General features: G+C 41.5%; 1 protein-coding gene across 1 annotated transcript; it reads left to right on the top strand.

Annotated features, from left to right (window-relative positions):
• The first annotated feature begins 491 nt into the window (after positions 1–491).
• herc3 (HECT and RLD domain containing E3 ubiquitin protein ligase 3) lies at positions 492–19286 on the top strand. The gene is made up of 25 exons (XM_035174077.2): positions 492–575; positions 2269–2619; positions 4155–4314; positions 4725–4801; positions 5488–5709; positions 6104–6195; positions 6459–6589; positions 6809–6960; positions 7106–7179; positions 7860–7984; positions 8108–8167; positions 10308–10419; positions 11534–11723; positions 12767–12930; positions 13101–13214; positions 13446–13469; positions 13587–13685; positions 13817–13987; positions 14076–14219; positions 14673–14839; positions 16203–16269; positions 16794–16876; positions 17844–18027; positions 18468–18570; positions 19045–19286. Exons 2-25 carry the CDS (start codon positions 2397–2399, stop codon positions 19251–19253), a joined length of 3147 nt encoding a protein of 1048 aa, XP_035029968.1. The 5' UTR covers positions 492–575; positions 2269–2396; the 3' UTR covers positions 19254–19286.
• The last annotated feature ends 887 nt before the right edge of the window (positions 19287–20173 follow it).

Consider the following 20173-nt stretch of genomic DNA (forward strand, 5'->3'; position numbering starts at 1 on the left):
GATATAAAATGTACCTCTAATTATAGAATGACTTATAATAGATAGATAGATAGATAGACAGACAGATAGACAGACAGACAGACAGCCAGACAGACAGAAAGACAAACTGACAGACAGACAGACAGACAGACAGACAGACAGACAGACAGACAGACAGACAGACAGACAGACAGACAGACAGAAAGATAGACAGACAGACAGACAGATAGACAGATAGATAGATAGATAGATAGATAGATAGATAGATAGATAGATAGAAAAGTGAGATCAAAGTAAATGTAAAGAATCTGGAGAGTCGCTCCACAAGATGGGGGACTTGTCATGTTAGAACTTATTCTCTTTATATGAATAAAATGATATAGACCCAACAGATACGGGGTAAACCTGGGGTTCTTGGGGGCCCCTGGGGGACTCTGGTGTCCACCTGTGTACACGGACCTGTCACGACTTCAGGACCAAAAACGGACCAATCACATCCCGTGAAGCACAGTGACGTGGGCAGTGGTTGCACTTCCGCGTTTGTATTCTGAGCTAAAGCGAAACCAGACGCTACATCACAGGATGCATCTGTGCAGGTAAACACGCCCTTTTTATTTTTCCTTTATATTTTTGACGAGTCACTCATGACAACATACGTTCATCTATAATGTGGACATCGGCGAGGAGGGTTTCCTGTTGTGCAGCCTCCACACTGACAGTCAGAGCTGCTGCTGCTTGCTAGGCTCAGTTAGCCTCACTCCTGTCAGCAGCTCGCTGGCTGTGGGTCCATTAATACACGGGTTAAACAGAGACTGTCAGTGGACACGTTTAGTCTGGATTGATTTGGTCTGAACACTCGATGCAGACTCAGTCCTCGTCCGGACTTTGTCCTGAACAGCCGCTCAACGTGTCGTTATAAACATGTCGTTACAGATCTGCATCATTTACACATGACGACTCAGCTTCTCCTATTTGGATTGCAGCTTCGGTCTCACTCTCTGACAAAGCACTGCTTGTTTCACTAAGTAATGTTATAGTTATTTACTGATCAGAGAGTAGCCATTAATAATGAGTGTTTTCTGCTGACATGTTGTGGAAAGTCCCTCTTCAGCTCTCAAAGGAGCTCTTTAATCCAACCTTGAGACCCCCCCCCTAAAAAAAAAAAAACTGGATTACCCACCACCACTGACTGTCTATGGGCCCAAAGACCCCATGTCTATCCAATGTCACGTGGGGTTTACGAATACAGATTAGTTGTACATTTATTGAAAATGTAGTATCAACGAAGATGTATTCTTGTAATCCTGGTCTTTTAGAGAAACTATAGATAAAATCAAGCTACATTTCTTGCTCATTAGTGTTTTGGCAACCCAGACGTTATTAATGGCTGATAACTGATCTAGAAAGATCAATGTTACAGCAGGGATATGTTATATGTTAAGGATATTCACCATCTTTATTCCAAAAATATGAGTTATTCATGTTTTATGCAGTATTTGTTAAGTTTGTGTTTACTGTGGGCATACAGATATTTTTTTTCAGGAACAGTTTGTTCCACTGTTGAGCTGAATTGCATCATTCTACCACCGCTAATAATAATGTTTCTTAAAAAAAATTTTCTCGTACAAACGGTTAAAATAAGATTAAAAACCAACCAAGTGAACAGTGGAAATGTTAGTTCAGCTAAGAATTACATTAAAAGAAGGGAAGTTTTGGTTTAGGTTATCTTAAAAAAATGTGCCTAATCAAGTAGTCAACTACATGCATCAGCTCTTATTATAACCTTTATGGATGTAGGATTTATTTACAGGCTGGTGGATCAATTGCATCAGTTGTAGATAGGTGTACCTAATAATCTGGCAGTTGAGTGCAGGTAATGTTATGCACAGTGGAGACAGACAAACGACTTTCAAACAGGGTCAGATGATGCTGCCATCACCTCTTCTTTCTGTCTCCTGATTTATATCATTTCTTTTGTCTCATTCTGTAAATTCTCTCTTTGTTTATTATCCGTTGCTAACTCGAACAGTGGCATGCACGTATTGCAAGTGGATTGACAAGAAGGCTGGGCTGCTTGGAGCTGCTTAAGCCAGGATTACACTGACAGGGTTTATTTAACCACACTGCATGTTCTTCTGTCATAGCACTTACACCCATTCTCACACAGAGCCAGCCTCACCTCTGAATCCACCCTCACTCCTTTCTTAAAAAACATCACGAGGGATCATCCATGGAGCACAGTGATCAGTGTCAGACTGTCACCCTCATTCTGTTCTGTCTTATCTCCAGGGTTGGAATTTACATGAAGAGGAGGAAGCGGGGCTGCTCTCAAGCCTGAACGTTACAGTCCTCATCCATCTGGCCGTCACTCCCTCTGCCTCCTCAGATTGGTGCTCAGCCCCTCTCCCCTCCCCAACATGCTGTGTTGGGGGAACGCAAAGGATGGACAGCTGGGCATTGGCCTGGAGAGGAACCCCTTGTTTGAGCCAAAGAACTGTCATGTGTTCATTGGCCGGGGACTGAAGGAGGTCTCGTGTGGAGGACAATACTCAATGTTCCTGCTGTATGATGGCAGCGTGTACACATGTGGCTCTAACAGCTGTGGACAGCTGGGCCACGACAAGCCAGGGACTTCCCCAGGTAAGCTTTAAGCGTCACCACTGCATTAACTGACTCATGGTAAATCATCACAGATTGTTTCACCACCCTGCGGCAATGATTCAAGAAGATGTGTGTTTGGAAAGTTACCAAACATGAATGTTTTTGAACATGATATGATTGCTTGTGTCAGTAGTGATTGGATGGTGGTTTTAGCTTAATTTCTCAATCATTTCCTGAACCAATTAACTACATTACCTATTATTGTACAGCAGTTTTAAACCTAGAGTTGCTTTGGCAGAGCTGCACCCTCATGATGAAGAAGAAGCTTTCCAACTGTGCAGGGAAATATCTTAGTAAGTCCAGTTACAGTATGTAGACAAAGGTACTAAGAAAAACATGGCAACACTGAGCTTTACTTACTTTTTTTAGCTCTATTACAAGCAACATTTTAAACAATTTGACAGGACGCTGACAGAAACGTTATTTCCATGTCATGAATTTCAATCAGTGCAACATTTCTGTTTTTATTCGTACTTTATATGCACATTTTTGGGCAAAGCCGTTTCTGTTGGGAACGTGAGACTTGAAACACTCAGAGCTTGTGAAGGGAAGGCAGACAGTGGAAGGTTTGTGCTGGTTTCATGTGGGTGGAACGTTGTGTTGTGTGATACTTTGTATTGGCATGTGGGTGAAGCTGTAACAACAATGACTAAATGCCAAGAATCACTGGACCTTGAACAACAAAATACCTAAAGAGTCTCAGTGTGCGGGGAGAGAAAGCACCTTGATGATATCCCACACGTTGTATAAGAACTTACACACACAGTCAGTCGGCTTTAAACACATAAGTGCACTTGATTTAAATCATGATATATGTTTTATTGAAACCAAAATCATCATTTCCATGTAAACTGTATCTTATTCATTCAAGTGTAACTGTAGCATGTTTAACTCAGTCAGATTTTCTTGTTAAACCTCCCCACAGCAGGAAACCATGTAGGAAACTTACACCACCTGCCTCACAAGTTCTCATGTGCTTTCTGCTGCATTTCTCTTTTTTCTATCATGTCATATGAAGCATTGTTTGGAGACAGTCCCACCTTTCCATTGCAGTTGAAAACATACAGAGGACTGACAACAATTTGTATTTTACAAAACACATTCTTTGCAGGTCATTTCAAGTATTTCTGGTTCCGTTAAAAAGATTGTTGTTGCGATAGAATACCAGCGTTTAATGACGTGCATGGGTTGGGTCCATGACGACATCAATGCACTTCAACAGAACCTAGAAAACATAATTAAATGCAATTTTGAGTTTGCGGCTTGCTAACTGCAACAACACAGTTAAAATACAAAAACAAGGGTTAGGGTTATTTTAAGTTTGCAGAGTGAAAGGGTCACTTGAAAAGGAAAAATAAAGAAAATCGGTCATATTGCCTGTCCTGAAAGAATACCTGCACTTCCAAATCAAAGCTGTACTAATATTATTACATTATTATTATATGATTATAATATATATATTACTTTTTAATTAGTTCTGCTCGAGTCTGACATTATCTCCCTCCCCTCCACAGAGCTAGTTGGAGCTCTGGATACTCAGAAGATAACAAATGTGTCGAGTGGTCGAGCCCATTCTATGGCGGTGAATGAGAAGGGTCAAGTTTTTGCCTGGGGAGCTGGTGAAGGGGGTCAGCTCGGCCTGGGGACTGCAGAGGTGGCTGTTCGCATCCCAAGGTGACTGTGTAACGCAACTTAGGAGAACTGAAGCGTTTATTTTTAGATGTGAGAAAGGCATTGTATGAAAAGGATGTTTGAAAGGTGGGGATAGAAGCTTTGCACATAAGTAGCAGTAATCGAGCAAACAAAGCAGTAACAATACAATACCATTAATCTGTGTTGCCTTTAAATTATAACTAAAATAACACAATTATTACTTAATGACTTTTCAGATGCAATAAATAAGATTTTCACAGATAAATTGGTTGAACTGTAATTTGTGTTTACTAAGAATTTTGTAGAGTGAGCAATGAGGAGCTCAGTAACTTAATGAATCATGTTGTTGTGTTACTGTAACTTATATAGAAATCTTTCTTAATGTGAGCTTTTGTGTTGATTAACAATTTATTTTGTCTTGCTTTGTCTAGGTTGGTCAAAAGACTGTGTGACCATCACATCTCCCAAGTAATGTGTGGAAATCAGCACTGCATCGCACTTTCTCGAGGTGTGAAAGTCACAGCGTCCTCGTCACACACCAACACTCTTCACACCTAGAATCCTGCATCCATACAGCTCATATTCAAACTGCATCATGTAATCTAGTAATGAAAGTGATTCAAATATATCTGACTTCAGAAAAACCTCTCAAATTCATCTTGGGCAAATTGTGTTGTTGTTCCCTGCATAATTGATCATTTCTCTGAGACGTTTTTCTTTTTTTTTTTAACCGAGCAATTATATAAACCCCTGCCAAAATGCAAATAAGAAGAAACGTATCAGCCTTAGAACAAATTTTAATATTTAAGTATTAAATGTATCTGAGAGTCCATTTGCTATACCATATAACACAGCTACATATCCAATCCAAGCTGACACGGAGCAAGAGTGGTCTACACCCTGGACAGGTCGCCAGTCGATACGGACACTGAAATAAACGGACAGAAATTAATTAATAAGGACTAAATGGGGAAACAGACGTTATTTATGTACTTGAAGATAGAAATGTAGTGTTTTCATGAAATTACACATTAGCATTTTTGTAGGATTATTTTTTTGGAGTCTTCCCTTTACTTGATCTGGGCAGTACTTCTGTTTCTGAGGTGACACATGTTGTGTATCAGTCTGTACTTTCTGCCAGTTATTAGTGTAGTTGGGTATAGTCAAGTATTCAATGTGCCCCCTCCCTCTCAGATGGCCAGCTATTCACGTGGGGCCAGAACGCCAGCGGTCAGCTCGGCCTGGGAAAAGGAGAACCCAGCAAACTGTTCCCTCATCCCCTGATGTCTCTGGCTGGAATCCCTCTGGCACAGATCATCGCTGGGGGAGACCACAGCTTCGCTCTCTCCTTGTCCGGAGCTGTGTTTGGCTGGGGCAAAAACAGAGCGGGACAACTGGGTCTCAATGATAAACAAGGTATTAATTAGCTGGTCAAATTAAGTGGGTTTCTAAATCAGTGCCTCTTAACCTGGGGGTCACGATATCTAGGGGTCACAAGATGGTTGTGGAGAAAAACTAAACCTTTGTCTGTGAATTGTTTTTACATTAAATTGTCTGTACCAGTGTATCACTGCTTTAGAATGGATGTTTTTCAGGGTTTTTGAGAGGCAACGTCTGTTTGCACATGATTAAAAAAAATCCATTTTAGAGAAGGATTTAAAAGAGTAAACTCACTGTTCGATTTCCACCATGACTCTAGATTGAAATGCAGAAGTCCCCATGTTCCCCTGAGTCTCATTTGAGTAAATACATCAGACCAGAAAGGAAGAACAGTGTGACCTCGCTGACTTGTTTATGTTCTCGTCCTCAGATCGTGCCGTCCCCTGCCACATCAAATTTTTGAGATCTCAAAAAGTTGTTTACATCAGTTGTGGAGATGAACATACAGCAGCACTCACAAAGGTACGAATATGGATAAATCATTACCAGTTCATTTTAATAGAATGTTACAGAGTTCAGTTTGGTTGGTTGCTGCTCGGTTAGCCATTTCAGTGATGGTTTTATGACTCAGTACTTGTTGCATGTAAATCAATGACCTTTATTACTTGGATAAAATCAAAATCTTATTCCAGCCAGACTAACCCTTCTTTATTCACCACTGTGGCTTTAACTGTGGTCATTTGAGACAAACTATATTCTGAGCCCTGTATTGTCTGGTGTGGCAGGACGGTGGCTTGTTTACGTTTGGCGATGGCTCGTGGGGTCAGCTGGGTCACGGCTCCAGCAACAATGAACTTTTACCCAGACGAGTGCTGGAGCTCATGGGCACTGAGGTGTCCCAGATCACCTGTGGCAGGTCTGTTGTAAACAGAGTTTTTGTTTACTTAGAATAATCCAACGGTAAAGTCTGTCCTATTGAATCTTTCAATTTGTAGACCGTAGACCGTGCATATAAAAAAATACAATTATTAGTAAAAAAAACTGAGTTATTATTTATAGCCGGTTGGTTTGTATTGCATTACAGCGAATATACTCTGATTGACCTTTTCTTCCTAAATCTTGTTCCTATCATCAGGCAGCACACATTGGCGTTTGTGCCGTCCTCTGGACTGGTGTATGCATTCGGTTGTAACAGCCATGGGCAGCTTGGCACAGGAATACTGGGAGATGGTAGAAGTCCATTTCCTGTGAAGACCAATTTGTTGACTGGTCATTTCCATAGAGCAGGTAAGCAGAAGACATGTTGTCTAGTCAATATATGATAGTGACTAAAATGGCTGTTTTAAAAAGGCTACTCGCAGGGATACGAGAAATGACATCTGCGATCAGACGCTGCACAGCTGACATGTTCCATCTTTTCTTTCCCCATTAGAATCAAGACACTATATAGTGACCAAAATCATCTGTGGAGGAGACCATAGTTTCTTATTGTACTCCAATGAACAGGTATGTGTGTTCTTCAGCTTCTTGCTTTATTCGCCTCAGTTGATGTCCAGTGCTTTGATTATAGTCCTGCTGATTCTCTAGACTTCCCTTAATTTTTATGGTTCTTCAGTCACAGAACTGAAAGCGTGTTTGTCAAAATGCCAAATGTTTTGCTTCCCCATTTATTTTTTTTTTTTATTAAAATGTTATTGCATATATATATGATAAAAGTCTCATCCAAACTTAGAAAACACAAAGCACAAACATCCTATTAGTTCTGTTGTTAAGATTTCTGTTTGCCTTCACTAAACATTCAACACTTTCCCAAATCGCTTTTAAACAAGCAACCGCATAACACGCAAAACCTTTAAATCTTTCAATTTAGTCATCAGGAAATATTTGATTGTTTTAATTCATCACCATTATTCACCACAGGATGGCAGTCATGTCCAAACCTTTGTCAGTTCTACAGTATATGGTGCAGCCATCTGCTACAAATTGCCAGGGACCTGCACCGATAAAGACACAACACACTCATCCTTTGCAGACAGATATTTAGACCTCGGGCATTTCTTATTTATTCTATCTTCACGGAGGAAAGAGACACAACGCAGACTGTCTCTGTCCTGAACTGTGCCACACACAGAGGAAGTGCCACAGCAAACAATCTCCAGTGCTGTTATGTCTGTTTGTCTGCGCAGAGCTCCGTCCCCCCAGAAGACTTCAGGGTGATCAACATCAGTAAAAGCCTGACCCCAATCAATTATGAACGGCTAAATTCATGGAGGTTAAAACTGATGTACAACACAGATTCCAGTGTCACCAAGTAAGTCAGGAAAAATAATTTATATATATTATTATTATTTTCAGTTGTGTCTTTATTCTAAATTGGTTGTAGATGTCTGTTGTTGATGAGTGAACACTTCTTGTGCTCTGTTTTTGTGCCCAGCGACATTATTATTCAACTCTCCTCCACGGCTTGTTGGAACGCCAGCTTCTTGGACCAAAGGTAAGTTCATGTACGCAGGAGCTGCTGCCAAGCTTTGTTTCACATCTCAGCAAATTTGCACGCGTTAATGCAACAAAGGTTCAAGTGCGGATGAGGAGGCAAAAGACCCATGAAAATTGTCCTTCACTGTATGAATATAGTTAAAGCAAAAACAATCTACTTTGCCCTAAGGTGATTATGCAAGATTTAATCAAGGCAATTCCAATGAATCTCATGTGTATAACTGGGCTCTGACAGTGAATGTGAACCTGGTCTCTACCTCCTCTTTGCTCTGAGCACATACAGGATCTGTGGACTTGGTCCAGACAGGTGACACAGTGCAAACTGCAGTAATGTGCTGCTGGATTGTCTCAGTAAACCTCCTCTGGCACTTTGGCACACAGTCACTACAGCATCCAACAAAATTGACTTGTTATTAAACAGACAATATTTAACTTCGGCCATTAGGGGTCTCACAATCAAACAATAACAATAACCTCATTGGATCATGGGTTGTTGTTGTCTTTATCACCATTTCTTGTCCCATAATCCTGTTGGTTTGCTTGGTTCCCCTGTGCAGTCGACTGGCTGACGGGCTGGCAGTGTGTTTTTCCTTCGTCATACGTCATTTGCCCTGGAGGTTATAGCAGAAACGGCCAAAGCGACGGAATAAAGCAGATATGATGCAATTAAAAGGCAACTAGACTGTAACACTCAAATGTGAGCAAGACTCCTGGGAACTAATCCAGCAGGGACGTCACAGGGTCAACTGACTTTCCCTGCCTCCAACTCATATAATAACCATCATCTTATCAAACATAACTTGCTGATCCTCAGGGCTGGGAACGCAGCTGTCTGTTTGGTCACTTCACGTTTCTCTGACCATCAGTCTGTGCGTTGGCTTTTTTTAGTTCAAACTCGTCAGCAGATACTTATCGTGTCCTGAGAACATCAGGGTGGAAAAAAATATTCACCTGGAGACAATAGAAGTAGTTAATTCTGCGCTCTCTGCAGAAAAGATGGAAACTCAAAAATAATTATTTAAACAATTTACCAGTTTGTTGGCCCTGTGTTATGCTGGCGACCTGTCCAGGTTGTACTCTGCCTCTTGCCCAATGTCAGCAGGGATCGGCTCTGGCTCTCCTGTGATCACAGAATAAGCAGTATGATGATGGATGGATGTTTATGTCTATGAACATATGAACAAACCAGTGTCCAGTAATACTTATCACCTTAATTACTTCTCAAACATTGTCGCTGTCCTGTGAAATCAATGTATCTTCAAATTTGGTCATTTTTAATTTTTCAAATAAACTGATAAATAAACTTTTATGAAAAAAGACGACTTGGTCACGAAAACATTTTAAAAACTGATTGCATAAGTTTGAGAGAATCGTTGTTTTCATGGGAGAGCGACAGTAAACAGTCCTAGAATAACAAAGTCATTGAAACCACACCTAAATGTGGATAGATTTCCTCCGATCGTTATATACCTCATTTACCTCATTTAACTCGTCCTTTACTGCTGATCCATAAACAGGAGTCTAAGATTAACTTGAAATTCAGTGATCTCTGGATTTATATGTCCCTGTGAGAGAAGCAGCTGATGCATGTTCTGAAGTTGTTTATAGCACAAGCATGCACAGTATGTGGGGTCATTGCATTAGAGTTACATTAAGGGATCAGAGTTGTTCCTATGGTTCAAGTTGAAGTGCATCATCGCTCCTATGCAAGGTTCACCGGGATGTTCTGTCTGCATCAGTGTTTCTTGTTTGGGAAACAGTCTCCAGCAGATCATATCTCATGTATTTGTGTTATGACTAAATAAACAGTTGCTGTCCCTCAAGCTCAGGGTTTTGTTGGTTTTGTGGATGTGATGCTTTGTGTGTGTGTTTATCAGTCAGTGCTCGCCAGGCTGAGGAGAAGATCTGCTTAGGGATTGATGTAAATACCTTCGGGCTGCGTGTTCACCTCAATGTGGCTCATGTTGCTTTGAGAATTAGAACATTTACCATTGTGCCCCGCTGCATGACGCCGGAATAGACTTGGCATTCAATCGGGGCTTTACCATAAAGTCCCTCTGACCTATTTTTATCCTGTTGCTGATCACTGAGATTTCGTTGATGGTCCAGATAATCAAATGTTTGTTTGATTTCTATAGTGATGACATCCACTTCAAAACCAACCCAAAGATCCCGGGCATCGATCTCAACTCGGTCAGACTTCTGTTTGAGGCTCTCAGCAAACCGGCCTTCTCTGGGCTTCTGGAGCAGGTACTGGCCCATAGTCCGTTTTTAAGGTTTTTAATTTACTCTTTTCTTCCAAACCCACTTTCCTGTTTTACAAGGACATCATCAAGCAGGACTATTTGATCACAGACCTTGAGTAAAAATACAGAAAAATAAAGGTTTTAAATCTTTATGTGGCTTTAATGTCGACTACATTTACTGTTCAAAGCATAGACTCTAAATGAAGATGGACAACGTGACTGCCTCCCCAAAAGTAAAGCCAAATCATCTTGAGCGCCCCCTGGTGTCTGGCTTCAGTATAGGTCATAAACTCTTCCTCCTCCATGTTAGTGGATGGAACATTGACCAAACTAAAAAGTCAACGTGCACGTCAAATAATTTTTCTGAAGTTCTTGTCACACTGGGGTTTGTTCAAGTTTTAAGGTTTCCAGAATATTTGGTTAATTAAACTCCTACATGATTCAATTGGGTGAAACATCATGATTGTATATATCAGCAGGACCTCCATAGCACAGCTCTACACACTGATTGCTACTGCACGGAGTCTTGCTCCAAATTCATTGGTCCAAGATGGCAGCGTTCGTATCCGGGGATATTTTGGCTTCACTCTGGGCTTCTCAAAATATCCATAAATATCATGCAACCAAGGTCCTCTGAACCACGATGTCCAAATACCTAAGACGTGACTCAGATTGAGAGTTTTTTTTACCTTCCTATTTGGGAGACAATTAAAGGAGGAACATTGGGATGTTGAAGGAGAATCCTGCATATGTGAATATTGTGCTGGTTTTGAAAGTACATCAAGTTCTGCCACAGATCCATGGCACAGAACCCACGCCTGATTCATAACCTCTAACATTAGCTCAGTAATGTGAGGCTGAGGATTCTTGTACCTCAGCTCAACATGGAGACCACTTTCCAAACCACTAAGAGCCGGTTATGAAATCTAGTCATATTTTACTCCAGCTGTTTTTTGGAGTTGTTGGAACAGGAAAATGTACCATAAATGTGTCTGGTTTATTTGTTAAATTCAAACACATCATAGTACTTTGCATTGCAAATACTTTCATCTATTTAACATCAAATATCGTTTATTGGGGTGTAATTAAAAGTAGAAATTTGTCTCCAATCCCTTTAGGCCACCAAGAGTTTTGAGAGTCTGCTGATCCCTCAGCTGCCGCACTCTCCTCCGGACGTAGAGGCCATGAGGATCTACCTCATCTTGTCTGAGTGTCCAGCGCTGCAGGACTCCAAGAACTACATCCGCCTCACTATCCCCTTGGCAATGGCCATCCTCCGGCTCGACGCCAACCCCAGCAAAGTATTGGGTATCACATGTGCATGCACGCACTAGATGTGTTTTTACACCTTGTCAAGCTAATGACACAGAACATGTGACATCCTGTCATGTAACACCTGTGCACCCTGTGGCATCACATGGCATCGCTCTTGAGTTGAAACACAGAATATGTTGCGTCAGCACCCTCATCTGTATCCATGCTACCTGTGCTTAGCTGTTTATCCCACGGATATAATTAGAACACTCCATCAAAAAGAGTGAGAGTATTTACAGAAATGCACAGAACATCAACAAACAGTAACTGATCATGGATTAATTATGTTATTATTGATATTTGGATAAATGGAAGGTCACAAAGGTGAAGTTCAGTCAGTAACTCGTCACAGGAGAAGAATCCCACACAGCAAGAAACTCCACTCTGAGCTAACCTCACGCTTCTTGGTGACTGTCAAACATTGCATTTTGATGTGTGGCAAACACCTTCTTAATTGTTGAGATATTTGTAATGAAATCGAAATGTAAAATTTGGATAGTGGTTTATTAACAGTCACTCCTTAAATCTTCACTGTTTTGCACTCATTGATACAAATATATCTTCTTCCAGGGAGTCCTAATAACCTTATTACCTTATTACCTATTTACCCTGCTGGCTGGTTTGTGTGTCTGTGTGTACAAAATAACTCAACAAGGCATGGACAGATTTTCCCCAAACCTGATGGGAATATTACTGTTGAGGATATCTACCGATGATTAATTTCTGGAGCTGATTGGTCAAAGGTAAAAAAGAAACAACAACATCATCCTTCATCGTGTGGTATATATAATGTCATGATGACATATTGAAATGGCATTTTTACAATATAAAAAACTTGGCCTGATTGGAGTATACACAGTGAACATGCAGGTTATGTATCGCCCCTCTGATGCTTTTCACTCACACACTGAAAAAGTGGAGCCTGTCTGGACGCTGCTTTTTCACATGTGATAACTAATAGTGCACATGCATCAATATGCATTCGTCATTTTGTGTGTTTGTGATTTGATTTCAAACCAACTTCTCTGATCCTGTAGACAACTGGTGGTGTTTTGTGGACGACAGCGTGTTCACCAGAATGGTCGACATTTACAAGAGCATCGTCGTGTTCATGCTGACGGGAGGAAAGACGCTGCTCGTGCCCATGTTCTACGAGAACTATTTTCTTGCAGCGCTAAGGCTGCTGGAAAAACTCCACAAGGTATCCGCAGAGGTCACATCCTGCTCCTGTAAACACATCACCAGCTCAGCATTGTTCCTCAGTACAGCCTGAGGAGGACGTGCGTTCCTCCTGCTGAGCTGACCTGTGTCGCACATCACACTGTGATCTTTCCCGGAGTCGAGGCTGAGGTCTTTGTTTCATGTTCTCAGGTGAACTTAAAGGCCCAGCATGTGGAGTACAACCGCTTTTATATCCCCGACGTCACCAGCCTGGTGGACATCCAGGAAGACTACCTCAAGTGGTTTCTGAGTAAAGCTGAGATTGTGAGTACTCTCACACCTCCTTGTTACTGCACACACACTCATAGCACTTATACAGCTGTGCTGCTGTTAACTCATCCAGAGCTGCTTGTGGGTGAATATCTGCCTGTGAGTTCCTGCTATCCAGTGAGTGTCTAAATTCACAGAAGAGACTATGACTTTGGACATTTGAGCAAGTTTCCATCTTATTCATGAGCTGCACTTGACCTTTCTCCTTCCCATTTTGTATTCTAGAAAATGGGATCATCCCCTTCGCAGGTACTGGAATTTAAAATTGACCATAAACATCCCAAATTAAATACAAGATTCATTTGTTTCTTTTGACTTTAGTGTTGTAATAAGATTATATTTAGCCACGTCTCATTTCATCTGCAGAGTGACTTTCCCTCAGTGAACCTTTGTGCCTACCCGTTCATACTGAATGCCCAAGCCAAGACAACCATGCTGCAAACAGATGCTGAACTGCAGATGCAGGTCTGCTTATACAAAAGTATTGTAGCAATGATTTAGTTTGAATTCAATGCATCTGAATACATTAGTATAAAATAGAGAGTTTATTGAGTTGTTCTCACTATGTGTGTCTCTTTCCTCGTCCTGTCACCAAGATGGCAGTAAGCGGTGCAAACCTACACAACGTCTTCATGCTGCTCACGCTGGAACCCCACCTCGCCCGAAATCCTTACCTGGTGATACACGTGCGCAGGGACCATTTAGTTAGCGACACCCTGCGGGAGCTCACCATGTACTCTGACGTGGACCTGAAGAAGCCACTTAAGGTACGACTTTGAAGATCAGAAGATCAAAGAACAAAATAACTTTCTGCTCACCACCACCCTGTTCTCATCTTCTTCCTCCGTCCGGCAGGTGATCTTCGATGGAGAGGAGGCCGTGGACGCAGGCGGAGTAACTAAGGAGTTCTTCCTGCTGCTGTTAAAGGAGCTGATGGATCCTGTTTATGGGATGTTCACTCCCTACAAAGAGTCCAACCTGCTGTGGTTCTCAGACAAAGTGAGTAACCATATAAAACTGGAAGAAGAAAATTGAAATAGCTTTTTATATTTCCGTCTTAGAAAGTAAAAATACTGTACACGAACTCAACAGTGGTGTTTAAAGGCAGTTTTGAGCTACTTGAACTCCACACCTGTAGTTACTATTGTTACCTGCAGATTACTCTCTTATAGATTACACTGTCCTATAACATATCAATTAGTTAAAACTGTCTTGACAAGCTACAGCATTAAAACTATCCTTAAACGTTCATACATCAATAATAACATGATAATTAAGAATAATAATCGAATATAAATATAATTATATATTATAACACAATATAATAACTGTCTGTGCTGTTGTGCTTTATTTCATGTATAATCTTGTGGAATAGGATTAGTCTCCACATGTTTGATGTCAGATACATACCACAGATGTTATAATAATGAGTTTCCTTTCCGTGCCTTCCAGTGTTTCGTAGAAGAGAACTGGTTTCATCTGATCGGGATCATCTGCGGTCTGGCCATCTACAACTCCACTGTGGTGGACCTGCACTTCCCCCTGGCTCTCTACAAGAAGCTGCTGGACGTGTCGCCGCTGCTCGAGGACTTCAAGGAGCTCTCCCCAACCGAGGCCAGGTAACTGTGGTGTGAGACCTCGCACACTGGATAGAAACACAGAGGAGCTTTGTTCTTTTTAATACATTCGCCCTGCTTCAATCGCTTTATTTTCCTCATGATTACATTATTTGTAATCCTGTTAGCATTAGTGAGTCTCGTGCTAACCTAAACAAAGTGTGAAAAGCAACTGACCTCAATCTTAGAAACACATTAAAGATGGCTCTTTTTGTTTGGGACCAGGGTGCAACATGAGCCCCTCCCTTACTTTAACCAGTGGTGTTTGAGCAGCAGTGAATTTCGCTTCCCCTGGAAAATGCCCTTTAATTGAATTTGCAGCAGGAAGGGTCAGTGTTTCCTCTGAGCCTCATTGTCTCCAGTTGACCATTGATTTTGCGATTAGTCATATTATGTTGCTACAAGAGACAATACAACCTCTAATGACATCATCTCAAAAAACATTATACAGTAAATGCTACACTTTTATTTTGACTGTCTCAAAAGTACAAACAGTTCACGTCCGACAGACTTAAGGTCAAGTCTCACTTTCAACAGAGAGATAGCACGTTGTTTAAAGTGTAAACTGCAGAAAGCTTGTTTGTTTGAGGTTTATTTCATTTGTACTGTCTCTTCTGTATTTTCGAATCCTGCAAAGTGACACCAGCCCAGTAGCTGTGGCTCGGCTCTAAGACAACAATACTGTATCCTCCTATAATTAGCGATTCCTTTGGCAGCCCGTTTGTCCTCTTTCCATGTTTCCTGGGTTTTAATAAAACATCCAGCAGGCTCTCTGCAGGAAAACCAACACAACCCTCCCTGTGAGTCATTTCCCTTTAATAGCTCATACGTGACCATTAAACCTCGATCTTATCGACACTTCTGCTGCTCTGCATCTATTTGATCCCTTGGTTTTCATTTGAAAAGTCAAACGGGGCAGATTTAAACCTGTGGTGGCAGGTGAACGCAGTAAACTGTGGACAGGGTGGAAACACCAGTCACATGACTCCACATGTATTACTGCAGTGACGATTGTTTTGTTGCAGCTATCAACATAGCTCCTCTCTCTGCATGTGTGAGCAGTGGAGGAACTGTTTCTCGTATAAACATGCATCTGACCTTCACCGTGGATTCCTTTTTTCACCCCTCACATATAATATTACTACATCGTATATTTCCCCAATGTCACGATCATTTGTTCTTTATAAGTTTTGGGTCTTTCTCAACTCTTAGAACTGTTAGCATGCAGAGGTGTGACTCTATTTGTCTGCCCTGCGATGGACTGACGACCAGAGTGAACCCCACTGCAGCCTGGGACCCTCAAAGGATGAGCGGTACAGGTGATGGATGTTTTTTGACATTCATTTATTCTGCTTATTCTCCACAGGAGTCTACAACAACTTCTAGACTATGAGGGAGGTGACGTAGAGGAGACGTTTCTTCTCAACTTTGCTGTGAGCATAACTTTTCCCCTGTTACCCTGATTTAAAAGGTTTGGAACAAACACCCACCACAGATCAGACAAGCTACTTCTGTTGAGAGTTTTAAGAAACAACTCAACACCATTGTCTTTATTTGTACTTCTTTTTATACCTTTTGCTAGTTTTATGCTTTTATTCTAAGTTTTTGTTGATTTTATTGTAAAGCACTTTGAGCTGCCTTTTATGTTTGAAAGGTGCTGTAAAAATAAAATGTATTATTATATTATATATTATTATTATTTACCCTGAACAAATCCCACAAAAAGACCAAAACCAGACTCAAATCTGCCAGTTTGGAAAATGTAAAAGTTGAAATTTAATTTCTGAAAAATGCAATTGAACTACCTGAAACAGCTTTGCACTGTAGTTTTTAACAAATACTGGTCAAACACCAACTGAAAACTGCTGCATTGTAAGATCTGTGCTGTACGACTTCCACTCTTCACTCCTGCCTCATCAAAACCTGCAAAACTCTGACGTAAGACTCTGAATCTCAGATCACCAGGGAGAACTACGGCATGACAGAGGTGAAGGAGCTGATCCCTGGAGGAGAGAGCATCAGCGTGGACAAAAACAACAGGTGAGGCAGCTCCACAGATCTACATGTCCGTTTGTGTAGGAATAAATTCACCAACCCTTCCTTCACTCGGTGTTGTTTTGAATATTTCTACGCCCTACACACTCTGTTCTCTCTGAAAGATAAAAACATATCCCCCCCCCCCAACACTAAGATGATCATGTGCTCACGCAGCTGGCAGCTCGCATCCCATTGTCCCAGCTGAAGGTCATGTTTTGTGTTGGGCAGATTTTGGTATTTGAAGCGTCACATTTGGGTTTTTTATTCTCCACCGTCCCCGCCCTGTGTCTTAAGCTCGTCCTTGTGCCTTTGGCATCGATTACAGCGCTGTGTGGAGGAGTTGTGTGCGGCGGCCGGTGTCAACACGTCTGGCTGCCGCTGCCGAACAGATGGCGAGAGCCGCACTGACCCACGTCGTTCCTACAGAATCCCCTCAGCACTCGCATATGGAAAACTGTAATACCAGAAATAATAGAGAAAGCTCGGTGTCCCACAGAGAGATGTTGATTCAGACTGAAGGCTGCACGCAGTGTTTGTGTTTGCAGGGTTGTGAGAACTCCGGGTGTGATCTATGTTGTTTAACTAAGATGTGGTTCGCTTCTGTGTTTGTGAGCTCAATAGGGCGGTTGAGGGCAGAACTTGTATTTAGATGAAAGGCAGGTTTGTCTTTTCTGTTCCCTGCTGCTCAGTTCACGTGTTTAAAGTCAATGAAACTATTTTCATATAGAGCATCAGGTTTCCTTCATTTGATGGAAATGAAAACACGGGAACAAAAACACAGAGTCATCCTTTCTTTGTGTTTTATTCTGCAGGACGTGGAGGTTATGTTTTCATCAGCATTACTTCGTTGGGTTGTTTGTCAACAGGTTCAAGCAAAAACTACTCGACAGATTTCCATGTAAATGTGTGGATTTGTGTTGCGATGCAGAACAGACGAATGATCCCAATGTTTGCTGTGTGTGTGTTTCAGGAAGGAGTTCGTGGAGGCCTACCTGCGCTACGTGTTCTCGGACTCGGTGAGCGAGCAGTACTCCGCCTTCTCCTCAGGTTTCCTGAAAGTGTGTGGAGGCGAGATCCTGGCGCTGTTCCAGCCGTCGGAGCTGATGGCCATGGTGGTCGGCAACAACAACTACAACTGGGAGGAAATGGAGAAGGTCAGTACGAGACTCAGAGACCTGTGCAGGTTGCATTTCTTTATTTCTACAAACTGCTCACGAATGTCGGAACAACACTTAAAACACACTAAATATAATGTTAATTAATTAACCAGGGAATGTAAAAAGGCTGAAATGACAAACCCAACATAATAACTAGTTGAGACTCTGACTGTTTGTTTATTTTGAAGCTGGGGATCTGAACAGAGTTGGGATTTGTCGACACTTGGTTTCACATATTTTGCTGCTGATGTCAGCTCTTGTGTTGCAACATGAGTTCGAAGGGCACAGACAATAAGATGTCCCAGGAAATGAGAGAGAGACATGAGAGAATAGTCTGATTATTCTTTTAATGCATGCATGTCTTTGAGTTTCACTGATCGCTGTAAAAATGTGGACAATCTTTTAATAGTCAGATCTCCTTCTCTCTGTTTTCGCAGAATGCTGCTTACAAAGGGGAATACACAGCCACTCATCCAACTGTCAGATTGTTCTGGGAGGTTTTCCACGAGTTCCCTCTGGAGAAGAAGAAGCAGTTCTTGTGTAAGCGTTAAACGACCTCACCGCTAAATCTGCAGACGTCTTATAAACATAGTGATAGTGAGCAGGTTGCTCCTGCAGGAGAAAACACTGGTGAGGCAGTAGAGTGGCTTTAATTCTGCCAGCTGCACCAAATTTTACACATAAGCATCATTTCCTAAATGTGCCTGATTTTTTTCATTAAGATCCAAGAATGCAGTTTTGAGAAATCAACGAAAATTTTGAAAAAAAAGTCAAATTCCACAATTTAAAGAATGTGGGAAAAAGATTCCTGATTCAGATCCACCTTGAAAAAATGACCCAAACCAAGTCCTTGAACCAAGTTTTGTGCAAATGTGTGCAGTTGTTTTTACAACAACCTCCTAGGCGAAGGTAAAAATACAGAGAAGCAGCAGCTCTATCTGTAGTTTAGAAACATTCTCACTGTGTTCTCGTATCTGATCTTAACTCCACCCCCGCTGCGTCTGTCGCCCGCAGTGTTCCTGACCGGCAGCGACCGCATCCCCATCCACGGCATGGAGAGCCTGCGCATCATCATCCAGTCCACCATGGCCGAGGAGCACTACCTGCCGGTGGCCCACACCTGCTACAACCTGCTGGACATGCCCCGCTACCACACCAAAGAGATCCTGTGCCGCCGTCTCACTCAGGCCGTGGAGCAGTACGAGGGCTTCAGCCTGGTGTGACGAGGAGGAGGAGGAGGAGGAGTGGGGGGTGGGGGGGGGCTGCAGCAGTTTTAACGCACTTTAACAGCAATATACGTCACGCATGTCAGTGTCGGAGGGTATCAGGACACAGGAAGGTCACTCTCTTTACGTGCGCTTATAAGATTGTTGAGCATCTTCAAAATATGAAAGGTCTATATATGTACATGCAAAGTATTTTTGGTTTTTATCGCTTTGGACAAAGATTCTCAACCTCTCAGGATCATTTGTAAAATATCTTCAAAAAGTACGGATTGAACGTCGTGTCTAAACCTTGGATAAGAAAAAGTTTCGGAGCCAAAATCAAAGGCCAGTGAAGGTTGAGAAACTCTGACTTTGTTCAGTTTTTTGTCTTTTTGTTTTTGCAAAGCTGTGTATTTTATATTCAACTGATTAAATTCTATTTTTCACCTTTAAAGGATTACGTTGTTAACTTGAGACAAGACGCTTTATCTTCTTTTTTGTTTCTTTTAATTTATTAAATAGAACGGTTATTTTTTGACGAAGTAAATATGTATGTGTATATACACAAGTGTGTGTGTGTGTGTGTGTGTGTGTGTGTGTGTATATAGCAGTTTGAATATCTACCCCTGACTTTTGTAGAAATTCTCAACAAATTGATCTTTTTAAATTAGAGCCTGGCCGATAAGGATTGTTGGAGGTAGATGCCGATATTGGAAGTAAACAATGTCAATACTGACATTTTGGCAAATACATGATTATTAAGATGTTGTTATCAACCCCCTGACAAATAAATGTAATCAAAGCTTGATATTTAACCCTTTAAACATTAAAAAAACACAAATACAACCAGAAAGTAAACAGAAATGTTTGTTCTGTAAAATCTAACTTGTCTCATTGCCACTTATTAGCAAACATAAGCACTGATACAGATAAATGGT

This window comes from Hippoglossus stenolepis, chromosome 2 (assembly GCF_022539355.2).
Source record: "Hippoglossus stenolepis isolate QCI-W04-F060 chromosome 2, HSTE1.2, whole genome shotgun sequence".
In the NCBI taxonomy this organism is placed as follows: domain Eukaryota; kingdom Metazoa; phylum Chordata; class Actinopteri; order Pleuronectiformes; family Pleuronectidae; genus Hippoglossus; species Hippoglossus stenolepis.

Excerpts from the sequence above, each read along its gene's own strand:
- herc3 (XM_035174077.2), top strand. The coding sequence starts at position 2,397 with ATGCTGTGTTGGGGGAACGCAAAGGATGGACAGCTGGGCATTGGCCTG. Across the intron at positions 6,590-6,808 it reads TCCCAGATCACCTGTGGCAG|GCAGCACACATTGGCGTTTG; the intron begins GTCTGTTGTAAA and ends TCCTATCATCAG. Across the intron at positions 12,931-13,100 it reads TGCTGGAAAAACTCCACAAG|GTGAACTTAAAGGCCCAGCA; the intron begins GTATCCGCAGAG and ends TCATGTTCTCAG.